The sequence below is a fragment of the Aethalodelphis obliquidens genome, unplaced genomic scaffold, assembly GCF_003676395.1.
Source record: "Aethalodelphis obliquidens isolate GAN/ISIS:26980383/991018 unplaced genomic scaffold, ASM367639v1 scaffold5, whole genome shotgun sequence".
Classification (NCBI taxonomy): Eukaryota; Metazoa; Chordata; class Mammalia; order Artiodactyla; family Delphinidae; genus Aethalodelphis; species Aethalodelphis obliquidens.
Genome location: NW_020837949.1, coordinates 28,814,073 through 28,841,458, shown reverse-complemented (window position 1 = coordinate 28,841,458; position 27,386 = coordinate 28,814,073). Strand labels below are relative to the sequence as shown.

The 27,386-nt window shown below is 40.0% G+C and overlaps 1 protein-coding gene across 1 annotated transcript in view; it reads left to right on the top strand.

Annotated features, from left to right (window-relative positions):
• Positions 1–27,386, top strand: part of CPED1 (cadherin like and PC-esterase domain containing 1) — a 301,483-nt gene that overhangs the window by 265,854 nt on the left and 8,243 nt on the right. Inside the window, exons 18-21 of the mRNA XM_027102088.1 lie at positions 11,730–11,950; positions 12,199–12,300; positions 12,710–12,797; positions 16,629–16,775. Coding sequence (XP_026957889.1) covers positions 11,730–11,950; positions 12,199–12,300; positions 12,710–12,797; positions 16,629–16,775 — 558 coding nt within the window. The remainder of the gene's footprint in view (positions 1–11,729; positions 11,951–12,198; positions 12,301–12,709; positions 12,798–16,628; positions 16,776–27,386) is intronic.

Genomic DNA, 27,386 nt, shown 5'->3' with positions numbered 1-27,386 from the left:
TTTTGAAAAGTTGTATAAATCAGAACTTGGGCAGAGGCCGTGGAAATGCAAAGAAGGGGAAAACTGAGAAAGACATTTTATATTCTGAGTCACAGGACTTGGTAATGTGCAGACAGGTTTATACCCTCATGTACCACACAGCACAGAGATAATTGTGTAAACATTCATGATTACAACTATGAAATCGCACTTATTTTAAGAAAGCTTCACTTATGAATAGGAGTTGGTTAGCAGAAGGTTTTCCCTATACATCTATTTCTCATTCTCCTGGAGAAAAATATAAACATACAAAGTGATGGTGAAACTCTTATATTTCATTACTGAAGCAAGGGAGTTCTCATCCTACCCAGAACTTTTTATAATCACCATTCTATTTCAAAGACGAATACATGTTAAAGCATATCAGTTACAAAAATTGAGAAACAAGTAACACAAATATTTTGTTTTATAAACACCTGACTCTTTTGGGGGGTGAGGTGCAGGTAGGGGACTCTTTTTGCCATGTCAAACATTCAAGAAAAGAGGCATATTATTTGGGTGATGTCATCCAGAAATTCACTTCACAAATGCTAAAGGACAGCAGTTTCAGACTGGCACTCAGGAATAAAGTGACTCTTTTATTCATGGAAGGAATCAGAGTAACTCTGCTGCCCCACATCAGAAACCTTGCAATCTCAGTTATCCCTAACATGTTCTCACAGAGTCGAATCCAACTGACCACTTAACACAATTAAGCCCAGAACACTTTTTCAACCTTTAGGATGTCACCTTGTTATTCATTCACCTAGTTCTGTTGAGCTAAGAATCTGTTCTACGTGTGCACACCACGATCCTCCAAGGTGCCAAATGTCTAGTGGAAGAAGACAAATGAGAGAAGTGATCGTTACAAAATCGCGTGATCATTGCAAAGGTTGGGAGAAGCCCAGAGGCTGGCACCTGACCTGGACTGGGAAGGTCTGGAAAAGTTGCCAAAAGAGAAAGTACCTGAGCAGAGTGGTGTCGGTAGTTATAGGCAATCTACCAATCACATGACTTTGAAATAGTTTAATTGAACGAGAAAAAAATAAAGATCTTCACTTTTTCTCAGAAGAACCTATGGTGAGAGTTGTATCACTCAAGCTTAGTGCCTTTTTTGAATTTTCTCTTACTGGAGGGAACGGAGAATGGAGGGAACAGACAATGGGCAGGAACCTAGCAGGCAAGTAGTGCACTGGAGGTGATGCTGAGTTACTCGTTTTCTGTGTGGTCCAGTTTATGCCTCTTGGATTGTGTAAAAGTGGGGACATACCTAGACATGCAATTTCTAATGGTATAGTACCCTTACTCATCTGAAGACTTTCAGTTAATATGGAAAACTCAGACTTTTTACCGTGAGAAGCCAAAAATGTCACTGTTCCCGTGTACAGTAGTGCAAATACGTTGTGCTACAAAAAAAACAGAAGTTTATTTTAAATCCTAATCAAGGCAACCTTTAAGGGAGTACATTAAACTGAGTTATCTTTCTCAAAAGAATCCAATTAAAAGGCAACAGAATTTACTGGGTCCGTGAGAAGTATTGGAAAGTTAGGCCTTCAAACGGTGTTCTGCTTTCTTTAGAATCTCCAGTAATTTCTCTCAGTTGAATTTCCTTGTGTTGTTATTATGATCTTTTACATCTTTTTACCACTGCTTTCCAGTGATGAATGGAAGGCTGTACTTGGAAATGGAGGCCCACCGGTGGGGAAGAAACAAAACACAGATCAGTTAGGATTTAAAAAGGCATTCAATTTTCCTGTAACTTTGACCAGGAATGTCACTGCACTCAGTGGTGTGTAAGCAGGACCAAACTTTTTATACCTCAGTCATTTGCCTTTACTTCAGTGAACAGGAGGCTGATCTCTGCAGAAAGATGGCACAGGGTTTCTCCTCAGAGCATTTGTGTCACTTTCTATGGCATACTTGTTCGTGTCTGGAGGGCAGGTAAATATGAGACCCCTCTTACTCTAAATCTATCCAAATATGAGTTATTTCATTTGTAAGCTCTTGCAGGTATGTATAGGTTCTGTGATGTGCCGTCGTGTTGAATCAAAGCAAAATTCATTGAAAAAGAACAAACTGTGTGTTCAGTTATACTCTTGACATATGTCTCTAAATAGATACACACCTCTTACTTAATAAACTTTGGTTGGAACATTTAGAAAAATTTATCAGAGCATAACTTTGTAATCACAGTGCAAAATACATAGGAAATAGTTTAGAAGTAGGGTAATGAAATTTACAACTGAAAGAACTTAGGAGGTTGACCAAAACTGAATGAAACGAGCTTTTATTTTGTTTGTCAGAAACATAGTTCAACTGACAAACTCAGTATTTTATTACTCAGTAATAAAATATCTGAGAGAAGAGTGCAATTAAGAAAGGAAAATATAAAAAGGCAATATTTACTGAAAGTATTTAAACTCAGCTGTTAAAACAGGAAATGTAACTTGCAGTTTTAAGCTATGTTTGCAAGTTAAGTACTGTCTTGGATTTAAAGGTGTTTACATATTTGAAGTACGCCCAATTTAAAATAATATGTTCTGACTAATACGTGAATTCCATTATGGTTACACAATTCATTGTTGCTTGTCAGTTTCAATAAAAAAGGGTGAACAGAAGAAAAGGAGTGTACCTGACTCTCACCAGGGAAGGATGGCTTACACATAATGCCCACAGTCCAGAGAGAAGAGCAAAATAGATACATACTTTTGTTCCAAGCAGTTAGAAGATCTGTGTCTAGGTGATATTGTTCAGTTGTTTGTTTTTCTTTTCTGCCAAATTTCATGTGTTTTAGAGTGACTTGCCTACATGTCAGTTTTCATCTGTTCTTGACTCCAAAGAGCAATTTGTTTGGTCCTCTATAGCCAATTTAATCAAATGCATCATTGAAAAAACATTCATTGCAATCATATTACATTTCACAGAGAGACGCTTTGATGAGCTAGATTTTCATCATGCCCTAAATATCACTAGCCATCTGATCAGTCTCAGCTTCATATTAGAGCTGAATCACCCTATACGTCACTTAGAATGGGAAGTTATTTTATGAGCGCAGTGGTGCTCCATCATGGGGCTCATTGGAATCACTGTGGAGCTTTCTAAACTTATGGGCTATGCTTGGCCCTGGACTAGATGTAATGAATAGGACTCCTCCTCACTTTCGTTTCCTTTATTTACCAAGATGAGAGCTCTCCAGTAAGCAGGCATTGCCTAGATTAAAGGACAAGAAGCTCCTGTGTAACTTCCCCTCTTGGAAGCTTCCAGTGGGTTCCTATTTGCTGGCTGAGACCTGTGTTGGCATCTCCATGTACTTTGTTGTTCTGAAGAAATATCCCCATCTCTGTGAATATTGAAGATAGAACCTGTGCAAGAGGAAAGAAAGGAAGATAGAAAATCATTTTAAATCAAGGTGTTTTTTTCCCCTGTCTATTGCTTCTACATATACCCAGTTCTTTCCTAGCTTCAACAGATCAGAAGAATCTGAGAAGCTAACAAACTACCTTTATATTGACTCAACACAGACAGCCCCATTGCTTCTCTTCATTTCTTTATAACTTGCTTTGCTAACTGTGTTCTTGTTACTTTTGGTGACTTTGGAGACAGGAGGTAACGGAGTAAAATATTTACATGTTAAGTATCGTCATCATTAGTTCCCTTTATTCATGATGAGATAAAGTGGGATGAAAATTGTTTTATCGTATATTTCAATCAAAAATTCCCAGGGCTTCCCTGGTGGCGCAGTGGTTGAGAGTCCTCCTGCCAATGCAGGGGACACGGGTTCGTGCCCCGGTCCGGGAAGATCCCACGTGCCGCGGAGCAGCTGGGCCCGTGAGCCATGGCCTCTGGGCCTGCGCGTCCGGAGCCTGTGCTCCGCAACGCGAGAGGCCACAGCAGTGAGAGGCCCGCGTACCGCAAAAAAAAAAAAAAAAAAAAAAAAATCCCGAAGTTTTTGTTGTATTTTCACTAATAAATGATATTTCTTGCTCTTATTTGTCCCAAGGAATCAATATCTCTAAGAACAGAAGTGCTCTTATGCATTATGTAGATTATAAATTTAGGCTCTCATATGCTTCACACTTTTACTAATTCACAGGTCGAAAATCTGAATTTAGGTGTTTTTATTTCCCCAGAAAGACTTAGCATGTAGGAGAATGTGGTAAAGACTAGGGAAGTGTTCATCAAACTCATTTCTTCTTCTTTCTGGCACAAAGCTTGACTACATTTCTCAGTCTCCCTTGAGATCAGGTGCATGACCACATGACTGAGTTCCAACCAATGGGATGTGAGCAGCAGTGACGTGCCCAGCTCCCACGGTGGGCCCATAGGAAACCTGGCAGCTCTTTACTCCTTCCCCCAGCTGGATATCAATGCCCAGTGAGGTCTCGGAATCCGTATTTGAGGAAGGCACAGTCTAACCATCCTGGGACCCTGAATGACCTCCCGGTCCCAACCCTCCCCCATACCCCTGCCTGGAACCACCTGGACTGTTTTCCTGAAGGAGAAGTAAACATCCATTGTATTTAGGCCATTATACATTTGGGGGCTCTGTTTGTTAATAGCACTTAGCCTGTGTCACCTAATACAGGGACTAGATAATGTTGAGAAATTAGAAATGAAAACAAAGACAGTTTCATGGTTTTTAAGAAGACTATTTTAAAGTAAGCCCAAGCTTTAATAGAGCCTAAGAACAGGATGTGCTTCTAGGTCCTATGGTCCATGATGGTGTGAAAAATAGTAGAAAAAACACCAGGCCCTATATACTTTTCAGTGACACCTTGCATGCCAAGTTTTGGGAATAGAACAGATGCAGAACTCTTCTAAACACATCTTTGTCTCCCGCTGATGAGCTGAGATCCAGCCTCTAGTGACACATCGAGACACAGATGTCTCTGCTTCTCTCCAGAGCCCACCTCGGTGGAGGCACCCTCCCTTCATAGCGCAGGACCAGAAGAGAGACGCTACATAGCAAAAAGCCATTCAAGCTGCTACTGGAATTCAAAATACGATTAGTGTTATTCCTGTGAGAGGTTTATTGAACCAATGTTTGATCTTGATTCTCTTAGGCCATTGTTCTACAGTAATCAAGACAGTATGGTACTGGCACAAAAACAGAAGTATAGATCCATGGTACAGGATAGAAAGCCCAGAGATAAACCCACGCACACATGGTCACCTAGTTTATAACAAAGGAGGCAAGGACATCCAATGGAGAAAAGACAGCCTCTTTAATAAGTGGTGCTGGGAAAACTGTACAGCTACATGTAAAAGAACGAAATTAGAACACTTCCTAACACCATACACAAAAATAAACTCAAAATACATGAAAGACCTAAATGTAAGACAGGACACTATAAAGCTCTTAGATGAAAACAGGAAAAACACGCCTTGACATAAACCACAGCAAGATCTTTTTTGACCCGCCTCCTAGGGTAATGAAAATAAAAACAAAGATGAGCAAATAAGACCTAATGAAACTTAAAAGCTTTTGCACAGCAAAGGAAACCATAAACAAGACGAAAAGACAACCCTCAGAATGGGAGAAAATATCTGCAAACAAAGCAACTGACAAAAGATTAATCTCCAAAATATACAAACAACTAATGGAGCTCAATATCAAAAAAACAAACAACCCAATTAAAAAATGGGTGGAAGATCTAAACAGACATTTCACCAAAGAAAGCATACAGATGGCCAAGAGGCACATGAAAAGATATCACTAATTATTAGAGAAACGAAAATCAAAACTACAATGAGGTATCACCTCACACCAGTCAGAATGGCCATCATCAAAAAATCTACAAGCAATAAATACTGGAGAGGGTGTGGAGAAAAGGGAACCCTTTTGCACTGTTGGTGGGAATGTAAATTGATACAGCCACTCTGGAGAACAGTATGGAGGTTCCTTAAAAAACTAAAAATAGAACTACCATACGACCCAGCAATCCCACTACTGGGCATATACCCTGAGAAAACCATAATTCAAAAGGACATGTACCCCAATGTTCTTTGCAACACTATTTACAATAGCCAGGAAGTGGAAACAGCCTAAATGTCCAATGACAGATGAATGGATAAAGCAGAGGTGGTACATATATACAATGGAATATTACTCAGCCATAAAGAGAAACGAAATTGGGTCACTTGTAGAGATGTGGATGGACCTAGAGACTGTCATACGGAGTAAAGTAAGAGAAAAACAAATATTGTATATTAACACATATATGTGGAATCTAGAAAAATGGTGCAGATGAACCTATTTGCAGGGCAGGAATAGAGACATAGATGTAGAGAACGGACCTGTGGACACAGGGTTGGGGGTAGTTGGGGGGGTGGGGCGAATTGGGAGATGAGGATTGACATATGTACACTACCATGCGTAAAACAGATAGCTAGTGGGAAGCAGCCGCATAGCACAGGGAGATCAGCTCGGTGCTCTGTGACGACCTAGATGGGTGGGATGGGAGGGTGGTGAGAGGGAGGTCCGATAGGGAGGGGATATACATATACATATAGCTGATTCACTTCATTGTACAGCAGAAACTAACACAACATTGTAAAGCAATTAGAGTCCAATAAAAAAAAAACACTGGAATTTCAAAATTTAAAAAAAGTAGAAATAAAGTTTATTTAAGCTGATTATTTTTATGTGAATTTTCAAAATGCTTTTAAACAAATGGATTTACTGTTATTGTTGCCACTGTTGCTGCTTTTGTTTTTTTAATTAATCTAAAAAGCCAATATCTGTTCATTTAGAAAATACAAATGAGCAAAAAGAATAAACTGTCATAATATCATCACTTCAGAATAACCCAGGTCAGGCTTCCCTGTGGCACAGTGGTTAAGAATCTGACTGCCAACGGAGGGAACACGGGCTCGAGCCCTGGTCTGGGAAGATCCCATATGCCACAGAGCAACTAAGCCCGTGTGCCACGGCTACTGAGCCTGTGCTCTAGAGCTCGCGAGGCACAACTACTGAAGCCCACGTGCCACAACTACTGAAGCCCACACACCTAGAGCCCGTGCTCCTCAACAAGAGAAACCACTGCAATGAGAAACCTGCGCACCGCAATGAAGAGTAGCCCCTACTCGCTGCAACTAGAGAAAGCCCACCCGCAGCAACAAAGACCCAACACAGCCAAAATTAAATAAATTAAATAATAATTTTTTTTAAAATCAGGGTTTTTTCTATGCATCCATATGCTTTACTTTTACAAAAATGCAACAATTATTTATATTCTGATTATAATCATCTTTTTATGAACGTTAACTAAAATGTTCCCATCACAATATATCCATATTACAATATCATTGTTAAAAGATTAAAAGAATGCAAGTGTATGATTATAACTTAATATAATCAATCTGATAGACATTTATGTTGCTTCCAGTTTATTTTGCTTTTAAATGTATTTTCATGGGCATCCATGAAATTTCCTAGAAGTAGAAAACTGCTGATTTATATACACAGCATCAAAGTTTCCAGTCATCCATTTAACAAATGAGGACTGACTTTTACACCAGGCAGTATTCTGGACACTTGGAATTCAACAGTTTAAAAAAAAAAAGAAAGAAAGAAAACATCTCTCCCTTGTGGTTCTTACATAGTAGTATATGAGAGGGTTCATCTCCCTGAACTCATGATATCATTGGACCTTTAAAAATCTTTTTTAATCTTTATTAAAATAGTTATTTTAATGTTTTACTGCTAATATTGATTATTTTTATAATTGCTTACTGGTTACTTGGTTTGTTTTTCTTTGATTGCATCTGCCAACCAACATCTGTGCATACTAGTATAGGGCAATAATCTTCACAGGGAAGAAGAATTATTTACAAAATGTGTGGCTAGTTGTAAATATTTGTTATGGTAATTTAGACCTTTTAAAGTAGAAGTAGACCTTGAAAACAAATAATCTGCAAATTTCCTTTTAAAAATTCACCAAGTCAAATGATCTAAAAGATATAAAGGCTGAATGTGAATCATGTGGCTGAAGAGAACCACTTCTCTTCTGGGTATTATTTTTTAATTGCGTGCACTTAAAAAAGCTGATATCTTGAAGTTAGAAATCTTTTAGTTAGGAATACCGATTAACCTCTTCCAAAAACTGCTTTACCTACAGAACCAGCAATTTAAAATTCACAAGTGCATTTTCACTTCAGTTATAATTTATCATTTCTGTCTTTCATGAATAGAAAGGCACTGGGCTAAAATAATTCTCCAGGACCTAGTCTTCCCAGAGCTGTGTCTGCTGGGCTTGAAAAATGCTATCTAGATATTTGCAGTTTAGAAGAACCTGTTTTGCAGATGGTGGTGGTGATACTTCCTTCTCCCATCCCTGTAGCTCTTGTTAGTCACTGATCAGCAGTGGAGACAGACGTGAGGAACCTTTCAGAGATCCTTGGTTTGCTCAGGGTGGCGATCTCTCTCCCGGCTCTTGATTCAGAGTCTCCGTTTCACCAGCAACCCTACTAGCCCTGCTGAGAGTCTGTAACAGGGTGGATAGGACAGGAGAGAGGCTGCTGTGATTTAGACGCTTCCTATCTTTACTGACATTTTCTCTGAAATAGCTAACAAATTTTAAAGCGCCTAGCAGTGCACTGCAGGACACACTAGAAGCATTCCAAAACACTTCTTGCTTTCCTGTGCTTTAATGCTGGTTCCCATTTGTTGTGTGCTGTGTGCCAGGAATAAGATAAGTATTTAAAAGCTCATTAAAGTCCTTTACAGTGGTGCTGTTATTTTCCCCAATACACACATAAGGAAATGAACCCATGAAGAGGTCACATAATTTGTCTAAGATCATCTGGTTAATAAATAACAGTACCTAAGAATTCTGAAACACAACTTCTTTTTGCCCCTGTCATGCACTGGTGGGCTGCATCTTCGTATAACCCCACAGAAAAAAATGGAAATCTAGAAATTTTTTTTTCTCTCAGTAACAGGCAGCTCGTTGGATTTTCTTCAACCTCTGTAGTTCTCTCCGTAGCCCACAATACAGACACCCAGTGATCTTACCGCTGCCCAGAGAGACACTAGGAGGGATAGCGTCTTGATACTGAAATGAAAAGACCTCATAAGAAAAATCTGTAGTGGAAATTTAGCTTAACAACCGGATTTCCAAGGTCCTTTACTGGTATTAAAAGCTGAATTGTGTTTCTACCCAACCAAATTCATATGTTGAAGTCCTAATTCCCAGTCCTAATAACCTCAGAATGTGGCTGTTTTGGAGATAGAACCTTTAAAGAGATGATTAAGTTAAAACAAGGCCAGGCTTCCCTGGTGGCGCAGTGGTTGAGAGTCCGCCTGCCGATGCAGGGGACACGGGTTCGTGCCCTGGTCCGGGAGGATCCCACATGCCGCGGAGCGGCTGGGCCCGTGAGCCATGGCCGCTGAGCCTGTGGGTCCGGAGCCTGCGCTCCACAACGGGAGAGGCCACAACAGTGAGAGGCCCACTTACCGCAAAAAAAAAAAAAAACAAGGCCATTAGGGTGGGCCCTAATCCAATATGACAGGTGTCCTTATAAGTAGAGGAGATTAAGACACAGACATACACAGAAGAAAGACACAGAGAAGATGGCCATCTACAAGTCAAGCAGAGATGCCCTCAGAAGAAACCAACCATGCAAATACGTTGATCTTGGACTTCTAGCCAAGAATCATGAGAAAGTAAATTTCTGTTGTTTAAGCTACCTAGTCTGTGGTACTTTGTTATGGCAGCCCAAGCAAACTATTACAAATGGAGTTGGATAATTACTAGTCTCTGAAATGAAGAGCTTTCCTGATAATTCAAAGTTTCCCTTTTAAAAAATCAGAAATCTGGGCCAGAAAAAAACAAATAATTATAGGTCAAATCCAGTAGGAAGAATTTCAAGTGATTTCACAAAGTATTTTTCTCATACTGGGATTTTATTGCCCCAAATGGAACTTGACCGAGAGACTCAGTGACTGGGGCCTTGACATCTTACATCATACAGTTGAGTTTGGCTATGCTTATGGTAACAGTGTTTGATGGGAAGCAAATTCTGAAGGAGAATGCCTTCTGGGTTTCTTCACACAGCTACTTGAGTACACTTACTGTGGAAAAAATAAACCTTTGCATTCTCACTATGGATGGGCGAACGCACTAGTGCCTGAGAAGTGATGCAGTGACTGCTCTTAAAATCAGAAGTGAATATGTACATGACTAATGCAAAGGGAAAGCTCAACAGAAAGAGAAAAAAACTGAAGTACAAATTAAACCTTCTCCAAAGACATTAAAAGGAATTGTCTCTAATAGAAGTCCCTTTGACGTTCAGTTCACTAAATACTTTTAAAATGCATGCATAGAACTATGGGGGAAATTAGAATTTAGAAATTAACCTTGACTCTGACCTCAAATCCTTCTTGATATGATATGAGAAAAAAGATACAGAAACAAATAGCCATAATTTCATGTAGTCTTTGATAAAATCAGTAATGGAAATAAACATTATAATGAAATCACGGAGGACAGAGAAGGTTACTTTCGCTGGGACATTGGACAAGACCGGCTGAGAGAGCCGTTCATGGCGAGTCTGGAGACTTGTAGCATTTGCACAGGTGGGGTTGCAGAGAGAGGGGCTTTCTAGGCAGACGGATTAGCACAAGGAAAAACAGATGTTGCTGAGTGCAAATCATGTTCAGTGAAAAAGTAGGAATCTGACCTGCTTACTTTAGGAGAAGTGTTGAGAGCATGGGGCCATCGACCCCGCACTTGGAGATAAAGGACTTGGATTTGAGTCCTGTGTTCCCCATTTACTAGATTTATAACCTCAGTCTCCCTGAGCCTCAAGTCCCTCATCTGTGAAACGGAGAATGATTCACACCCCACGATTATGAAGATTAAAAGTGAGTCCCCTATGTGAAATCTCCACTTAGCAAAAGCCGATATGCAATAAAAACTCAGCAAATGTTAACCGAACCTCAGGAGTTAAGATTTGATTCTGTAGTACGTGGGGAGCCGATAAGATTTCTGAGTGTGAACGTGAGATGAGACATTTGGAAATTTATCCCAGTATTACTGTGTGGAGAATGAATTAGAGGGCAGCCACTGTGCAAGAAGACCCATTAAGCAAGTGTTAACAATAGCACACCTTTGAGGCAGTCAGAGCCTGAAACAGGGCTCCGCTGGTGGGAATGGGAAGGAGGTGATGGGTGAGAGGCTTCCAGGGCAAATGGCACTGGGATTTGCATCCTGGAACACAGACTGCTTTTCAGAAAATTAAATTCTCGTCCTGTGGCTCTTTTCTCAAGTAGTAGCTTGACCTCTATCGAGCTAGCTAACCTCTGTGGATTCCCAGATTTCTCATCTATGAAATAGAGAGATTGGAAAATCTCTAAGTATTCTTACAGCACGAGAATACTTCATGCCTATTTGAATCAATGAAATGTGTTAAGCTGATTCGATGAGAAAGTTAAGAGCATAAGCGAGGTAGAGAAATTAAAGACAGCATAAAGAAAGCAAAAAGCTTTAAACATGAGTTAGTAGGTCAGTAGATGATGTCATTACTAGGAATATGGAAAAGGAAAATGAACGGGTTTGGGGGAGAATATGATTAATGTCATTTCTGACCATTTAAAGGGCTGTCCTTCAATTAGATTTGTGGCTTCGTTTTCATCAAATTATTTATTTTATATTGTCTTCTATATCACATAAGCATCAGATTTGAAAGCAAGATTTTTTAACTTATAGATTCTTTTCATTGGAGATTCGACCAACAGAGGGATAATGTACTATCTGATCGAAAGATTGAATGAAACCTTTCAAGAATGGCAGAAGGTGCATGGCACTAAATTCTATTACAACGTCAATGGTGGGAAGACTTTGATCAGCTATTCCTACTATCCACAGTTCTGGATAAGCCCTTCGTTGAGACCAACATTTGAAAAAGCCCTTGAACATCTCTTGCAAAGGTACAGTGGAACTATTTTGAATGAAACAATACCACAATGGATAGATGTTTTACTAGCTGTCATAATTGTTTGCTGTATATCAAATGCACTGAAAAGTTTAAATACCAAGTAATATGGCTGAAAACGAGTTAGAAATGACAGGGAGGTCCTGTGATCAGGATGCCAGATATGGTTCAATGAAATGTGAGGCAATGCTGTTAAAATGTTTACCATCTGTTTCAAGGCAACATGTGTTGTTTTTCTTTCAGATCACATCCCCTGGAGAATACCAGCCAGACTGTATTAGTTGTTGGTGGTGTTCAGTGGCTTAATTCCAATCACCTGCAAATTATTCACAAGGTTTTAAAGAGGTACATTTCTGCAATAATAATTGCCATTACTGTTCTAAGTAAAAAAAAAAAAAAAAGTTACTCGATGTGACAGAATTTTATCAAGATTTTATATAAAGGGCAACTTGTAATTTAGAATCCAGTACTTAAAGTCTAATTTAAAATGTTTCAAAATACTTTTATATCCAATCACAAGATGGCTCTTCAGTATGCAAGTTTACATTTACTACAAATCAAAACATGCCCACTGACACATAAAACTCAATCCACGAAAAAGAAAACAACACTAATATATATTAAACCTATAAAATGAGAATTTAGTCCTATATGCCAATTATCACATTCTAAAGGAATTCCACTCTGCTTATGTAAACACGGACATCCAGAAATGTAATCAAAGTTCATGGCTTGTGTTCTGATTATTTCACAGGGAAAATTTACTCAATATCCTTGTGATCATCAAAACTCTGGGAATTGGATTTCATCTGCCGGTGGATGGAGTACACTTCCTAACGCAGGTAAGCCCATTTTCACCAGGCTATGTGAACTTCAAGTTTCCTATAAGGATCCTTGCTGGTGTCTGAAAAAGGACCCAAAAGGCACTACATAATATTAAGCAACCTTCGTAAAATTCAAAGGAGATGATATACTTAAGGATTATGATTATAAATCAGATATAATTATTCCTGGAAATAAGGGGACTACAGCCCATAAATATGTCATAAATAATGCTCTGAGTTCATAAAAGAAGAAAGGGGGTACCAGAGTTTGAAAAGATAAAGACTTGAGGGGTAGATGAAATGGATCATGCTTTAAAGTGTCTCCTAACCTCAGTAATGTTTCACACACCGTTAAGGGCTCATGCTGAAACACATGTGAAATTGTCAGCATCAATGAGTATTTAGGAAAAGGGTGTCTTTTTAAGATGATTTCTGACTGATTGCTTTAAAAAATCAGTAGTATTTTTAAAGTAGTATCATTCGTTTTGCCTCTGGTTGGATATTCGTAAATGAAAGGAGTTAGAGGCCTCTGACCGGTTCTTATAGAAGACAGTAACGAGTTAGTCTCAACACTAAATAGAAGTCTCAGAAAAGAAAGGAAAGGCAACATCTGTAGCTAAGAGAACCAGCTGCCCTTGCTCAGCAAGAAGAGTTCACAGGCAGCCGGGTTTGTGTGCAGTTGCTCAGGGGAGCTCGTGGCGGGGGCACTGGGAACTGGGGAGACAGGAGGCTGTCCATTTAATGTGTAAACCGAGTGAGATTTATTTTTGTGTCAATTACGAGCGCTCCTAGCTTTCTCCGACAGGGATTACAGGATCCTCCTCTCCTTTCTCGAAACTTTGCCTGCCTGGCCGCCAGATCTGTGATGCCAAAGCAGGAGAACTGGTAGAAAGTGGCCCAAATAAAACCTCCAAATTCAGCCTCTTGGAGTCAGGAGGGGTTAAGGTCATTTAAAGTGAGTTGAGTCATTTAGCATCTGGGGTAGATGAAGGGTTTGAGATGGTCGGGGATTAGGAGAGGGGTCTTTTGATAATTGTCTCTGTGGGTTATGAGTTGAATCTCCTTTCATGTTATTTGGAAGCTGCAGGTCACATTTGTAATTCCTCCTTGAGGACTCTGGTAGCTCCGCTTTGCTTCCGTGACTGTGGCTTCTCGCAGGAACTGGAGTACTTGTGATGCCTACTTCGATTTAGAATGAACTCATCTCTGCCAGCAGTTCTTCGGCACTTACCTTGCGCCAGACACTGTTAACCATCGTGCTTGCCACCAGGGCTTCCATTGTGCTCATCAGTCTTTGCAAAATGGGTGAAAACTAAAGGAGGGAAGAAGAGGAGGGGGAATGATAAAACAAAAGAGAAAAGGACAAGAGCGAGTGGAGGCAGAAAAGAACTCTGAACTTGTCATCAGACACTGCCATTCATCATCCTCATCGTGGCCACTCAAGATGTGGCCTCCGCCTTCCTCGGTAGACTAAGTCCTTGCTTCCACGCATATGCACACGTGTACACACACACGCGCGTGCGCACACACACACACACACTCCACACCGAGTGTTTCAGCTCCTCAAGCGTGCCATGCTCTCAGTCACCTCCAGGTCTTGGAAGTCACTGTTCCCTCTTCCCAAAGAACACTCTTCCACTACCCACTCACCTGGGTAACTGCTGGTCACCCTTCAAGTGTTAGTTTAAATCCAGTTTTCTCTGGGAAGATTTAATTGACGTCCTGGACTCAGTTGACTTTTCCTGCTATGAGCTCCTTTAACATTGTCTGGTGTCCTCATCCAGGTCCCTCAACAGATACCAGCTTTGGTTGTCTGTCTCCCCTGCTAGACTAATCTCTGTGGGAGCCAGCATGGGGGAGGGAAGTCTGCATGGCTCACTCTGGTACCCCAAATGCAAAACACAGTGCTCAGCACATAGGAGACTCTCAGAAAACCTCTCACACATGAATGATTGAGTGACGTTTTGTAGGATTTGCTTGCTCCCAGATGGTCCCTTCAGGGCTGAGACATTCATTCCTCTGGGCTGCTGCGGGTGTGACCTGAGTCCCAGCAGGAATTGCCTTTTGGGCAGAGCCTCAACCAAGACTCAGCCCCCTTTCCGTAATTTGGGCCATCTCAGAAGGGCCACCCCAGCTCTAGAACTCCCGGTGGGATCAGCAAAAGCCTCTGTTGCAACGAGGTTGCAGCTCAACTTCTCTCTCTGTCCCGCGTGTAGGCCCTCACTCCCCTGGAGGAGTTGAACCCAAGGGCGCTTTCCTGGTGGCCTCCTGCATGCAAATTTCTGACTCAGAGTCTGTTTCCCAGAGAACTGAACTTTCTCTGTAAAACACTTCCTGTAAAGTTTCCTCTACCTTTTATAACTGGACACATTAAAGTTGAGAGGATACTGTAACCAAACACGAAAAGGCCTACAAATGGCATTGAGCATTATTTTTCAGGGGATGGCAGAGACCAAGTTCCCATCTGTCTCTTTTCCTCCAGGTTTTTCCTTTATGAGCCTTTTCTATTCACTGCATTTATTTGGGGGGCAGGGGGGAGCACTTTTCTTTGAATGTCACATAACAGTGGAGAAGACAGAAAATTAGATGTCTTTGTACTGCTTCTTTTACCTTGCAGGTGGATTAATAAATGCAAGTAATTATTTGCTGTTTTACCTGGAAAATGAAAAAAAATTTTTTTCTTGGTTCTTTAGAAAAGACAAGGGGAGTTCAATTCCCTCCCTGTGTTAGTTTGGGCTCTCAAAGAGACAGACACCATGACAGGGTTAGCCAAATAAAGGGATTTATTAGAAAGAATGTTTGAGAAGAATAAAAAGGAGGGGGCAGGAGTAGGTGAGAACAGTTTCAGACCACACCACCCAATGCATATCACTCAATCTTGCATGAAATATTTTTTGAATGTCTACTCTGTACTGGGAACCGTGCTTGACTGTAATGTGTCTGATATAAAGGGAGTAGAAGAAGGATGGATGGGGTAGGAAGAGTCTCAGACTATGAGTCAGTCTGAGAACGTCTTGGCCAAGCCGATGAGGCATCCTGGAGTAGTTAGTAGAGGAGTCCCTCTTCTCAACAGTGGACCTGAACTAGAACCCCCACCGAGCTCCATCATTGCTTCAGACACAGCCGGTGAGGGAGGGAGGAATATGATTTAGAGAAGCGGCAGCTGGAGCCTTCACTCAGTTCTGGGGCTCGCCAAAGCACACTCCCACTCTCTGTTTTCCCACCCTGTTTGCCAACCAGCAAACCTCACCCTGCTCAGGAACCCCTCTTGAAGTCTCCCTGTCCAGCTGTCCCCCTGCCCCTGCAGAGCTATTCCCTTTTCTCTCCCAGCCGAGAGCCTGGTATATTTACCTCCAATAAAGGACTTAGTAAATATTTACATATACGTTTCTCCTATTTGAATGCAATGTCTTAAGAGCAGGTACCATGGTTTATTATCCTTGTATTCCTGTCCCCCAGCACAGAGCTAAAAACAAAACATACTAATTAATACTCAAATGCCTAAAAGAATTCAAATAGATGGAGCTAGAATTTGTGATTTTCAAGTCTTGGTTTTTAAATTGAGAATCTTAGCTACTTCAGTAGATCTCTGTGGGCAATAAACCTAACTGCTTTTCATAGAAGAAAAAGTTCCAAACTGTGTGTCACTATAGATATTGATATATTTTATATTTACATCAATGTTTATATAAGAGGAACATGAAAATTGGAACACATCTTAAAGAAATTAATTCTTTATCTTACAATAAGATCAATCTTTAAAAAGACAATTTACATGATCTTACCTGAATTATTAAATCATAAAAGTCTTCTTAATCAAAATTCTCATTGTTCTCTTTTCCAATACAGAGTGAAGTTCAGAATTTATGGAAAGAAAATTTGATTATTCTGGAAGCTGCAAAAAAATATGGCTATGAAGTGGTTGACACATTCACTATAACAATGGGGCGATACAAAGAGTTTTTGCAGGGGACGTGCGGATGTCATTTTCATGAGGTATTTATGCTGGCTCTCTGATTTTTGTAGCTTTTGATTCTTTTAAATTTCTCATTATATCTTTAATTGCATTGTCAGTCTTATTTTGCATTAAAGAAACCATGTCCGGAGGAGATTAAACAATGTGTTCATCATCACTCCGCCAAAGCGTGTAGCAGGTCCAACTCGAGGTTCTACAAAATGAAGTGTGTTAGAATAATTACTGTTTATGGAGACACCTGAAAACCAGAATCACTGGTCAACACAGGCAGGAAGATGGGAACCTGGAGAGCACTTGTCTTTTCTAATAGATCCCAAGCCTTCCCATCAGAAATTGTATCCAAAGAAGGTGGCAAATGTCTTAGTGGAGCTTGAAGTTCAAGGCTAAATTGATGAATGAGCTTCCTCCACTGGTTTATCCAATGCATTAACCAGAGGACCTGTGGTGCTTGTTTTTTTGTTTTCCTTTCTTAGGTTTGGTTTTTTGTTTTGTTTTGTTTTGTTTTGTTTTTTTGGCTGCACTGCATGGCTTATGGGATCTTAGTTCCCAGACCAGGGATCGAACCTGGCCCCGGCCAAATTCTAACCACTGGACCACCAGGGAATTCCTGGAAGGCCTGTGTTTTGAATAGTTTTTCCTTCCTAGTGGTGGAAATGATTTTATTTGTAGCCAGTAATTAAATAGTCTTAGCTGAGAAGGTGATAGCAGCAATTTTTTTTTTTCCTTCCCCCGGCCCTGCCCTTTCAAACTCTGTGGATTATTTCCTCCCTACACTTGCATAAAATCTTGGTAAGTCCCAATATTTTAAAGCCGCTTTCAGATAATAATAGGACTCCAATCACTTTCAGGCACAAGGAGACTCTCACTTCAGTACTAAAATTGCCCAGTCCTGTGTTATAACCACATGAAGGTATTTCCTTCCCCCAGCTCAGGCCTGCCTCAGTCTCAAAAGCCCAAAGTAAGAGAGAGGGTGCAGGAGTCTCCTTTCCTTTTCCTCCATCGTGCTTTGCTACTCTTCTGCCATCCCTTTCTTCACTGGGTCAGGTTAGGGAGATGTTAAGGGCAACAAAAGTCTGACCTGAGTGGCATAAGCGTAACCCATCGATGTGCTTTCTGGGCATAACATGCTGGTTCTTTCTTTTGAAGGTGCTCTTGTGAACTTTCTTGAAGACACTCCCACCGAGCCCTCTGATAATAGCTTCTTTGACAGAGGCAGTGTCTCCCTTACAGCTGCATTCCTTCCTTGCCGCCTTGGCTTCCAACTGTCCATCCCTCTGTTGCGGGTCACCTTGCTTCTCCAGGCTTCCTCTTGGAAAATATTCAGCATAGCACCAGGCTCGCTCTACTTAGTTGTCCACATTTGGTCCACAAGAAACACCCATGCATCCTTGCTCTGCTGTTGCTAGAAATACAGTGAGCTCCCAGTGCAGCCCTGTCTCTTTTTTCTCTTTCTCTCTCTAGCTCTCACTCTCACTCTTGCTCTCTCACGCTCTCTGCCACCTTAAAGCTGATCTATAGCCATGCTGTCTCACACCAGTTCTAATGCTTCCAATCCCCAAAGGGCACAGCTGAAACCGCGATGGAGATTGTCTCGTTTGACCGTCCTGTCAGATACTGATCCAGTTGTTCTTTCTGGTGTGGCCCCCTTTGTAAACCAGAGTGCAGTCATGAGTGGGTTGACTAGTGAGGTGACAACTAGAGGTTTCTTCTGATCCTGTTTTTCAGCCCTAAGATGACTGTCAGAATCCATCTCGATCCTCAGATTTTTATGAATGTCCAAAAGTTATTGACACTGCACTGGTTCTTCTGTATGTTCTGCTAGTGAATTCATGTTATATTTTTGTGTGGCAATGGAACTACCTCTCAGAGAAGCGAGAGCCTCCACCAGCAGCTGAGGGCATGGCATTTTAGCAACTTGAAGCTTGGCCATGCCGTTGCAGATCAGATTTTTAAGCCGTAGGATACTGTGTGTCTACTTACTTCTTCCATAAGAAAATATTCTTCCAATGCCTTTCCTATTTGCAAAAGGTCAAGGCTTAGAAATATACAAGGGCAGGTAGCTTGAAAGAGGAAGAAACTGAACTTGCAGCTGAGCCAGCCTAGTATCACCATAAACATTTTGGCTGTAAAAGCAAGCCAAAGGTTGCCAAACCCACAGAAAATGGGGGCTTTGAAAGACAACATACATATGACAACATGCAGAGGTTTTTCGCCTCTTTTAGAAAAGGTTTACTTATTTGCTTTTACATAATGTGTCTCCAGTTAGTATTTTGGGGGAGGGTGCCTGTTTTTCTTTTTTCAGCTTTAGTGCTCTGGAAGTCTAAAAAAGAGAAGTCCTCTACGGATTTCCCACAATTAAAAACAAAATATGCGGGAATTCCCTGGCCGTCCAGTGGTTAGGATTCCTCGTTCTCACTGCTGAGGGCCCGGGTTCGATCCCTGGTCGGGGAACTAACCTCCCACAAGCCACACAGTGTGGCTAAAACAAAATAAAAAATAAAAACAGAAGATGCCCTTCCCACATGATTGTCGCAGGATCAACCAGTTGACAGTAAGAGTCATGGAATTTGAGAACTGCAGTAAAGACTCTTTGAACCATCAGAACTAGAATACTGGCTTATAATTATTACTAATAAAAACCATCCTTAATTTCCATAATCATGATTTAAGCACATCAGGTAAAATTACTTCGCTTATTTGATTTTATAATTTTTTGTGTGCAATTATTATACACAAATTGTGTTTTATTAAACCCTATTTCTAATGTGTGCCACCTTGATGGCAAGCTATATAGGTATTGCCCAAATTATCTCTGTTGATTCTCGAGCAGTGTTATCCATTTTGATGTTTTCATGTTGGAGCTGAAATACTTCTGGAAGCATTCGCCTTTCCAGTTACAACATGGAACTGATAAGATCATCTTTCTCAACTGACTCCCTTTATCACAAAGTCTCTAAACCCATTCATCACTTGGGCATAATTGTTGCTTAACTCTTGAACAATTTGTACCACTTGTACCTCAGGAAGTTTCCAGTGCTGACACGGATGTTTTATAATCTTTCTAAACCATCACCCAACATCTTGAGTCACTGTTAGCTTATTATAAACAATCAAGAAAATCGAAAGCTTTTTGCAAAGGATGATTTGATGATGAATGTGGCAAGCCAAGAACACGTAGATTACTCGTCTCATACAAAACATTAAAGGCAGAAATTCATTAATAACAACGATTTCTTCCTCTGTGCTGGACTCAGGAGCTGGGAAAGGAATTTGTCGTACAGTAAAAGCAAGCATTAAGATCTACTGTATTAGAACAATAAGATTTTGGGTTTGGGAGCCTTATATCTTCTGGTGTTCAATTAAACCATTCCCACTATAGATTCATAGATACCTGAGAAGGATTGCTGTAATCATCACAGTAAGATCTTGATGTGTTCTCTTTGATTTGTGGTGAGAATTCTATCCTAGACATAACAAACCTGCTCCAGTGGGCTCTTGCTGCCATAGGTGAGATTAAAGGTCTTGGGGTGTCTCTTTCATCTGTCAAGTCACCAAGAGAGGATATGTTGCCACCATGAATCTATAAACAATTTCCTAACTGGTATGCATCAATTTCGACTAAAATGTTCCTGCTGATTAGAAAAGCAGGTGTTTCTCTTCATGGGTAGAAGTGGAATTTGTTTTCCCAGTGTTTATACAGGACAACAAACAGGATCCAGGTAGCTGTCGCCCAAGAGTGGTTTTGGATGGTGCCTTTAGTTATGTGGCAAACATCTACTGTGAGTGAGCTAAAACCTGGAAAGGATACAAACATATTACCAGCCCAAACCTGGCTGCAGAAGGGGCAAACCCACAACCAGTTGTTATGCACAAACTTTCTACGATGTCTCTGTTTTCTGGCAGATGTCGCTCTAGCTTTTGACTCAGTCAAAAACAAAACAAAACAAAGCAAAACACAGAAACCCTCCGGCATCACCGCCCAGCTCTAATATCAGCAGGTTTCCTTTGATTCTTACACCTTGGAAAGAAGAGGTTTTCAGTTCTTTGCCAGAGATGATTTCCTGTTATTATTTAATCTTAATTAAATTAACAAAAGCTTATCTGGCCTAGAAATGTTTTCCTTCTGTATTGTGGACCTAAAGGTTTTCTCTTTTTCCTTCAAACTTTCAAAGTTTATTATGAACACAGTTGAAGAAAAAAGCCTTTAAATTCATCTCTCTAAAAAACTGAAATATTGACTTTTCAAGAAAAAATAACTGATTCAAGTATAGTCATCTTACATAGCAGATCCCAGAATTTAACTATCAGCATGGCTATTTTTAATAAGTTAGTAATAGAAATCTAATTCAACAAATTTTTGAGTGTCTATGTAGGCATTGTACTAACTGCTGTCAAATGAAGTAGAAAACATTTTATAGAATTCCTATAAGCATCTCAAACTCAACATGTTTCCAAATTGAGAATTAATATTCCCTTTACACTCTCTTGTTCTCTCGTATTCCTGAATTCACTCTCTTGCACTGTCATTTACAAGCTAGGGTCATCCTTGACTCCTCCTTATGTTTCTTCAGCCCCCTAGCAACTTCCAACCAGCTAGTTACCAAATCCTGTTTACCTCGTAAATATTCTTCCAAGTCTTTCCCCTATACTCTGTTCCAATTGCCTCGACCACGTTTATTCTTTTACTTAATTGTCCAATATTTATCTTTTGAGTCCAGTTCTTGAGCTAAACAGCAGTAATGCAAAAAATAAATAAGACACATTTTCTACCTTTAACACATTGTAGTCAGAGAGTCAGGCATAAAAATCCATACTATGAAACAATACGTTAAAGAGATATAATAAGGTATTATAATAATACCAAGAAGGGGCACCTAATCCAATCTGAGGATTGAGTGAACCTCTCCTTGAAAACTACCCACGTTTATGATTAAAGGATGAGTTGGTCCTAGTCAAGTAGTAAGGTAATAGCAGAAGGAACCATTCCAACCCCTAAGACAACGTGAACCAAAGTAGCTTTGAAATGACCTGATGTTCTCAGGAAATCACAACCAATTCTATATATTGTAGAACATCAATTATAAAAGGGGACTGGGAAAAGTCGGCTAGGGCCAGATCATGGTAAGAGCTTAGACTTTATCCTCTAAGTGATGGAGAGTCAGTGAAAGGTTTTGGAGAGAAGTGAGATGAGCGCATCTTTGTTTCAAATAGGTTATGTCTGAGAACCATGAGGAGGGAAGATTTGAAAAGGACTCAGCCAGGGAGAGAAGTTAGGAGACTTTTTCAGAAGTCAGGTAAGAGATGATAAAGGCTCACCCAAACCTGGACAGAGACAGCAATCATAAGAGAGAAGCAGACAAATAGAAGCCCTATTAAATATGTATCTGTAGATCTTATGAGTGGCATGAGGGTGTAGGAAGAATCAAAGATGATTCCTAACTTGGGTGACGGATTAGAGAACTGAGCCGGCAATTGAGACATGGAGTAACTGAGAAGCTCCAGGCTTAGGGAAAAGATGAATTCCGTTTTGAACATATTGTGTTTGAGATGCCTGTGGGACATCCAGGATGCCTGCCTGCATCCTAACAGGCAGTTGGAGATACACATCTGAAGCTTGAGGGACAGGGTGGGGCTGGAGATTAAAAAGTTGGAAGTCCTCAGAAGATAGGTAATAGTCGAAACGATGAAAATAGATCATCCAAAGAAAGTGAGAAGAGTAAGAGGAGTTGAGGAAGGAACCCTTGGAAACACCAATATTTAAGCCAAGTTGGGAGAAATAGGAGCATTTGCATTTAGAGAATAAACTGTTAGAGGAAAGCTCTAGTAGAGTGGGGTACCATGGAAAACCAGAAAGTGAAAATGTGTAAGGAGAGATTGAAACAGGGTTAATGTTGTCCAGTGTAATAGATAACTCTATTAAGACAGGGATTTTTAAATAGTCATTGATTTTTGGCATTGATAAGGTCCTTTCTTACCATATTAAGAATAGTTTCAGTAAAATATTGAGGGCAGGGAGCAAACTACAATAGAATGAAGAGGTATAAGAAGTGAGAAAAGGTAAAACCTTTCAACAAGTAGCAATAAGAAAGAGGGGAAGATATTGGATTTAGAAGAGAAAGTGATCTAGGGGCAGTTTATAGGAGGAACAACTTTGGCATGTTTATGGGCAGAGGGGGAATAGTTAATACTAAGGGGTAGAGTGAGTATACAGGAGCGGGTAGGACTGGTAGAGGAAGGCTCCTGACAATGTGGGAGAGGACCAGGTCAAGGACACTGGTAAATAGTTGGTAGGATGCTGGTAAATGAACAAGGTGAGATGGAAGGTCTTCTTCCCTGTCATTCATTTGCCCTAGACTATTAGAATATCTTCCTCTTGGAACCTTCACTTTGAACTACTTGAGTTCATCTTTCCTGCCCCCACCAGGTGTAATGTTTCTACACTGCAAATGGAATGGTGTCACCTGAAATCTTTCAATGGCTCTGTAACTAAAGAAGAGTCACAGAAGCTTTCACTACCTACCATTCCCACACCCCGTTTTTTGGAAGATAATTCTAAACAGTCCTTTCTGTGTAAAATAATTCATGTTCATTCCATTTGCAAGTGAATTCTAGCCTTTTCTAGTGGCCGATTAGATTCAAGATCGGTGCCTGGTGAGAATGAATTCATTAGCCATAATGGAACCCAACCTTTCCTGAGATGGATTGGTACAAAATCCTCTTCCAAAGGGACCATCCTCTATGGAATGGTGGACACCCAATAACATCAGGGTATCTCTCTTAAGAAGGACAGTTATAATGGAGGATGAACAAAGAAAAGTGTCAGTCACTCTACGTTGCACTGGTACTATATCCCCAGGAGGCAGCTATCCAGCCCAACCTCTGCACTACTGGAACATGGAATGTCAGTATGCCTTAGAAAGAGATGCTGACACATCACTATTTTATCTCATATTCTGTGCAATGAACGCTCATTGCTGGAGGTTTCACTACCAACCTTTAAGTGCCAAGCTGAGATGGACTTTGAACTGCTTTGATTAGCATTTTTCCTACTTTAGGTTTTAGCGTTCTAGCCTGGTGAAAACAGGATCTGCGGTTTAGGAAATACTGTATGCCCCTCCACTTTAAGATTCTTAAATAGTATTAGTATATTAAATGATCCCAAAAGCCCTTACAGCAAAGAAACAGTTTAGCTTAGTTTGACCCAGTTTTTCCCAAAATGTTGGCCACAGAACCACTTTTCTTTTTTTAATAACAGCTATTAACACCTCAGTAAACACACTTTGGGAAAACTAGCATAGACAATAAGGTCTAAAATCACGTTTGGAGTACAGATTAAATGTGGCAGATTGACCACAAGCATTTATCTTCTCTTCCACTTGAAACTCCACGAAAAAGACTTTAAAGACATAAATCTTCACCACCACCACCCAAAAAAAAAAGACAGAATAAGAAATAACTCATAACAGACAGAATTCATTTTAAGAAGTTTGACTTAGCCTGCAAAGGAATTTACAATGTAAAGTGCCTAACAAGGACCTACTGTATAGCACAGGGAACTATACTCAATATCTTATAATAACCTATAATGTAAAAGAATCTAAAAAAGAATAGATAGATAGATATATGCACAACTGAATCACTTTGCTGTACACCTGAAACTAACACAACACTGTAAATCAACTATATTTCAATAAAAACTAAAAAATATATTAAAAATTGGTTCCTAGCTTTAAAGAATAAAAGTTCATATTTTCCCTAAAAAAATAAAGTGCTTAGAGAGGAGAAACACCAATTATAGGAGGGGCACCCTTGACCCGCGGATCGTCTGAATGGCTCAGACCTGAAGGAGCCACGTGCTGAGGAAGGCAGGGCTACAGCACACGTCAGAAAACAATTGGTTAAAAGTCTGTGTGCAAAACTGGTGGACCCTGAGTCCCTTACCCCAACCCATGCAGTCAAGAACCTACAACCATACATATGATTTCTATAAAGTTGAACAGCAGAGAGTCTAGACTCAGAAACACAGGGAAAGCAAAGAGCAAACTAATCTAGAAGCTAAAATCAGAAAGCCAAAAGTGAAATTGGCTGCTGAAAAGTAGAGCCCCCAAACTTCTCCCCAAGCCCCCTACATACCAGCAGTCAGTCAGTCATGTGCCACCTCAGACAGGATGCTGGAGAGCTCTTCTGACAAGAAATGCAATGGCCTAGTAGATCTCTTTTAAAAAGGCCAGGATAGTGCTGGGCAAATTCCTACAGTGATTCCAGCACTGAGAAATGTTGGTCCACACAAATTGTTTTCTAAATAACATTTTAGTGCCATATATATATATATATATTTTTTTTTTTTTTTTGGCCGCTCTGTGCAGCTGCAGGATCCCAGTTCCCCTACCAGGGATTGAACCTGTACCACGGCAGTGAAAACTCAGAATCCTAACCACTAGGCCACCAGGGAACTCCCAATAGTGCCATATTCTTAAATGTAAATTCTAAGTTCAGGAGAGATGGATGGAAACAAACACCTGTGAGTTAAGATCAAAATAGATTCCAAGACACAACATGTCCATCTAAATAGAGCAGGGAAGTAACGTAGCTTGAAATCGATTAGACTAACAAAGGTTATTCAAATAGTATCAAGAATCCAGTTACATGAATACTCACCCACTTAGGAAACTGAGTTTAAGACAGGGAGTTAGTCTCTAGGGAACTGCGTAGACGTGTAAGATAGAACCAACAGTTTAACATGAAATAGGTAAACTACTGATCTGTAGTTCCCTCTAATGAATATTCCCACTTCAGAGCAGAATTTGTTCCCAAAGTCAGGAACTGAGCTCTGACTGGGGACAGGAATGAAAAAGCCTCAGCTGTCAGGTAAAAAGTGTTGAAGATTTGGAGGTAGGATGGGAGACAGAGACATTGCATATCTGGAAACACCAAAAAACAAAATGAAAAAAAAAATCCTCATTCCTAAAGAAAACTTTAGTCTTGTCCTCTAATCCTCAGCATCTTTGACCCATTCAGAAGTTGGACTCCCTTCACTCAAAACATAGCTTGTTTCATGTGGCCATAATTAAATATTGGGGGTGGGGGGGTAGATGAAAGAATTCCTTATTATCTGTAAAAATTGCGTGATTTCCTGAAATGAAATTATAAGGACTGGCTTCTAGCTATTGTTTGTCACTTTATTTTTATTCTATTTCTGTGAATTCTTAAACTAATTTTGCAGCTGGTCATAACTTTTGTGACTGGATCTTGGATTGAATGCAGAATGACAATACCAAATAAAAAGTACTTCAATAGTATACATTCATCTTAAAAGATTGTGTTAGCAGGTTTTGCCTGGTCAAGCTCATGTTTTCTAACCTTAAAAATCCATTACCCTCATTCCTCAGACCCTACCCATGATTGTGAAACACATTTGTAATGAGAGCATTCCCCCCTAATCTGGTCTAGAGATTTTGGAACACTGGCACCACTGAAAATTGTTTTCTATTTTGTTCTGTGGATCTGGAACCACATCAGAAGTTCCTTGGGTGTTATTCAAGTCAAGATCAGTTTTAGAAAAGGTATTTGCTTGTAATCTGCCTGACACTTCTCCAATTCACCAAGCTTTCCCTTTTTATATTGGCTTTTTGAAAATTCATAGTAGACCAGACACTGTAAAACTCTTTGAGGAAAACACAGGAAGAACACTCTTTGACATAAATCACAGCAAGATCTTTTTTGACCCACCTCCTAGAGTAATAGAAATAAAAACAAAAATAAACAAATGGGACCTAGTGAAACTTAAAAGCTTTTTCACAGCAAAGGAAACTATTAACAAGACGAAAAGACAACACTCAGAATGGGAGAAAATATTTGCAAACGAATCAACGGACAAAGGATTAATCTCCAAAATATATAAACAGCTCATGCAGCTCAATATTAAAAAAACAAACAACCCAGTCAAAAAATGGGCAGAAGATCTAAATAGACATTTCTCCAAAGAAGACATACAGATGGCCAAGAAGTACACGAAAAGCTTCTCAACACCACTAATTATTAGAGAAATGCAAATCAAAACTACAGTGAGGTATCCCCTCACACCAGTTAGAATGGGCATCATCAGAAAATCTACAAACAACAAATGCTGGAGAGGGTGTGTAGAAAACGGAACCCTCTTGCACTGTTGGTGGGAATGTAGATTGAGGGTGGGGAGGTGGTGGTGTGATGAATTGGGAGATTGGGATTGACATATATACACTAATATATATAAAATAGATAACTAATAAGAACCTGCTGTATAAAAAAAAATTAAATTTAATTTAAAAAAAACGATACAGCCACTATGGAGAACAGTATGGAGGTTCCTTAAAAAACTAAAAATAGAATTACCACATGATCCAGCAATCCCACTACTGGGAATACACCCAGAGAAAACCATAGTTCAAAAAGACACATGCACCCCAATGTTCATTGCAGCACTATTTACAATAGCCAGGTCATGGAAGCAACCTAAATGCCCATTGACAGATGAATGGATAAAGAAGATGTGGTACATATATACAATGCAATATTACTCAGCCATAAAAAGGAACGAAATTGGGTCATTTGTAGAGACGTGGATGGATCTAGGGACTGTCATACAGAGTGTA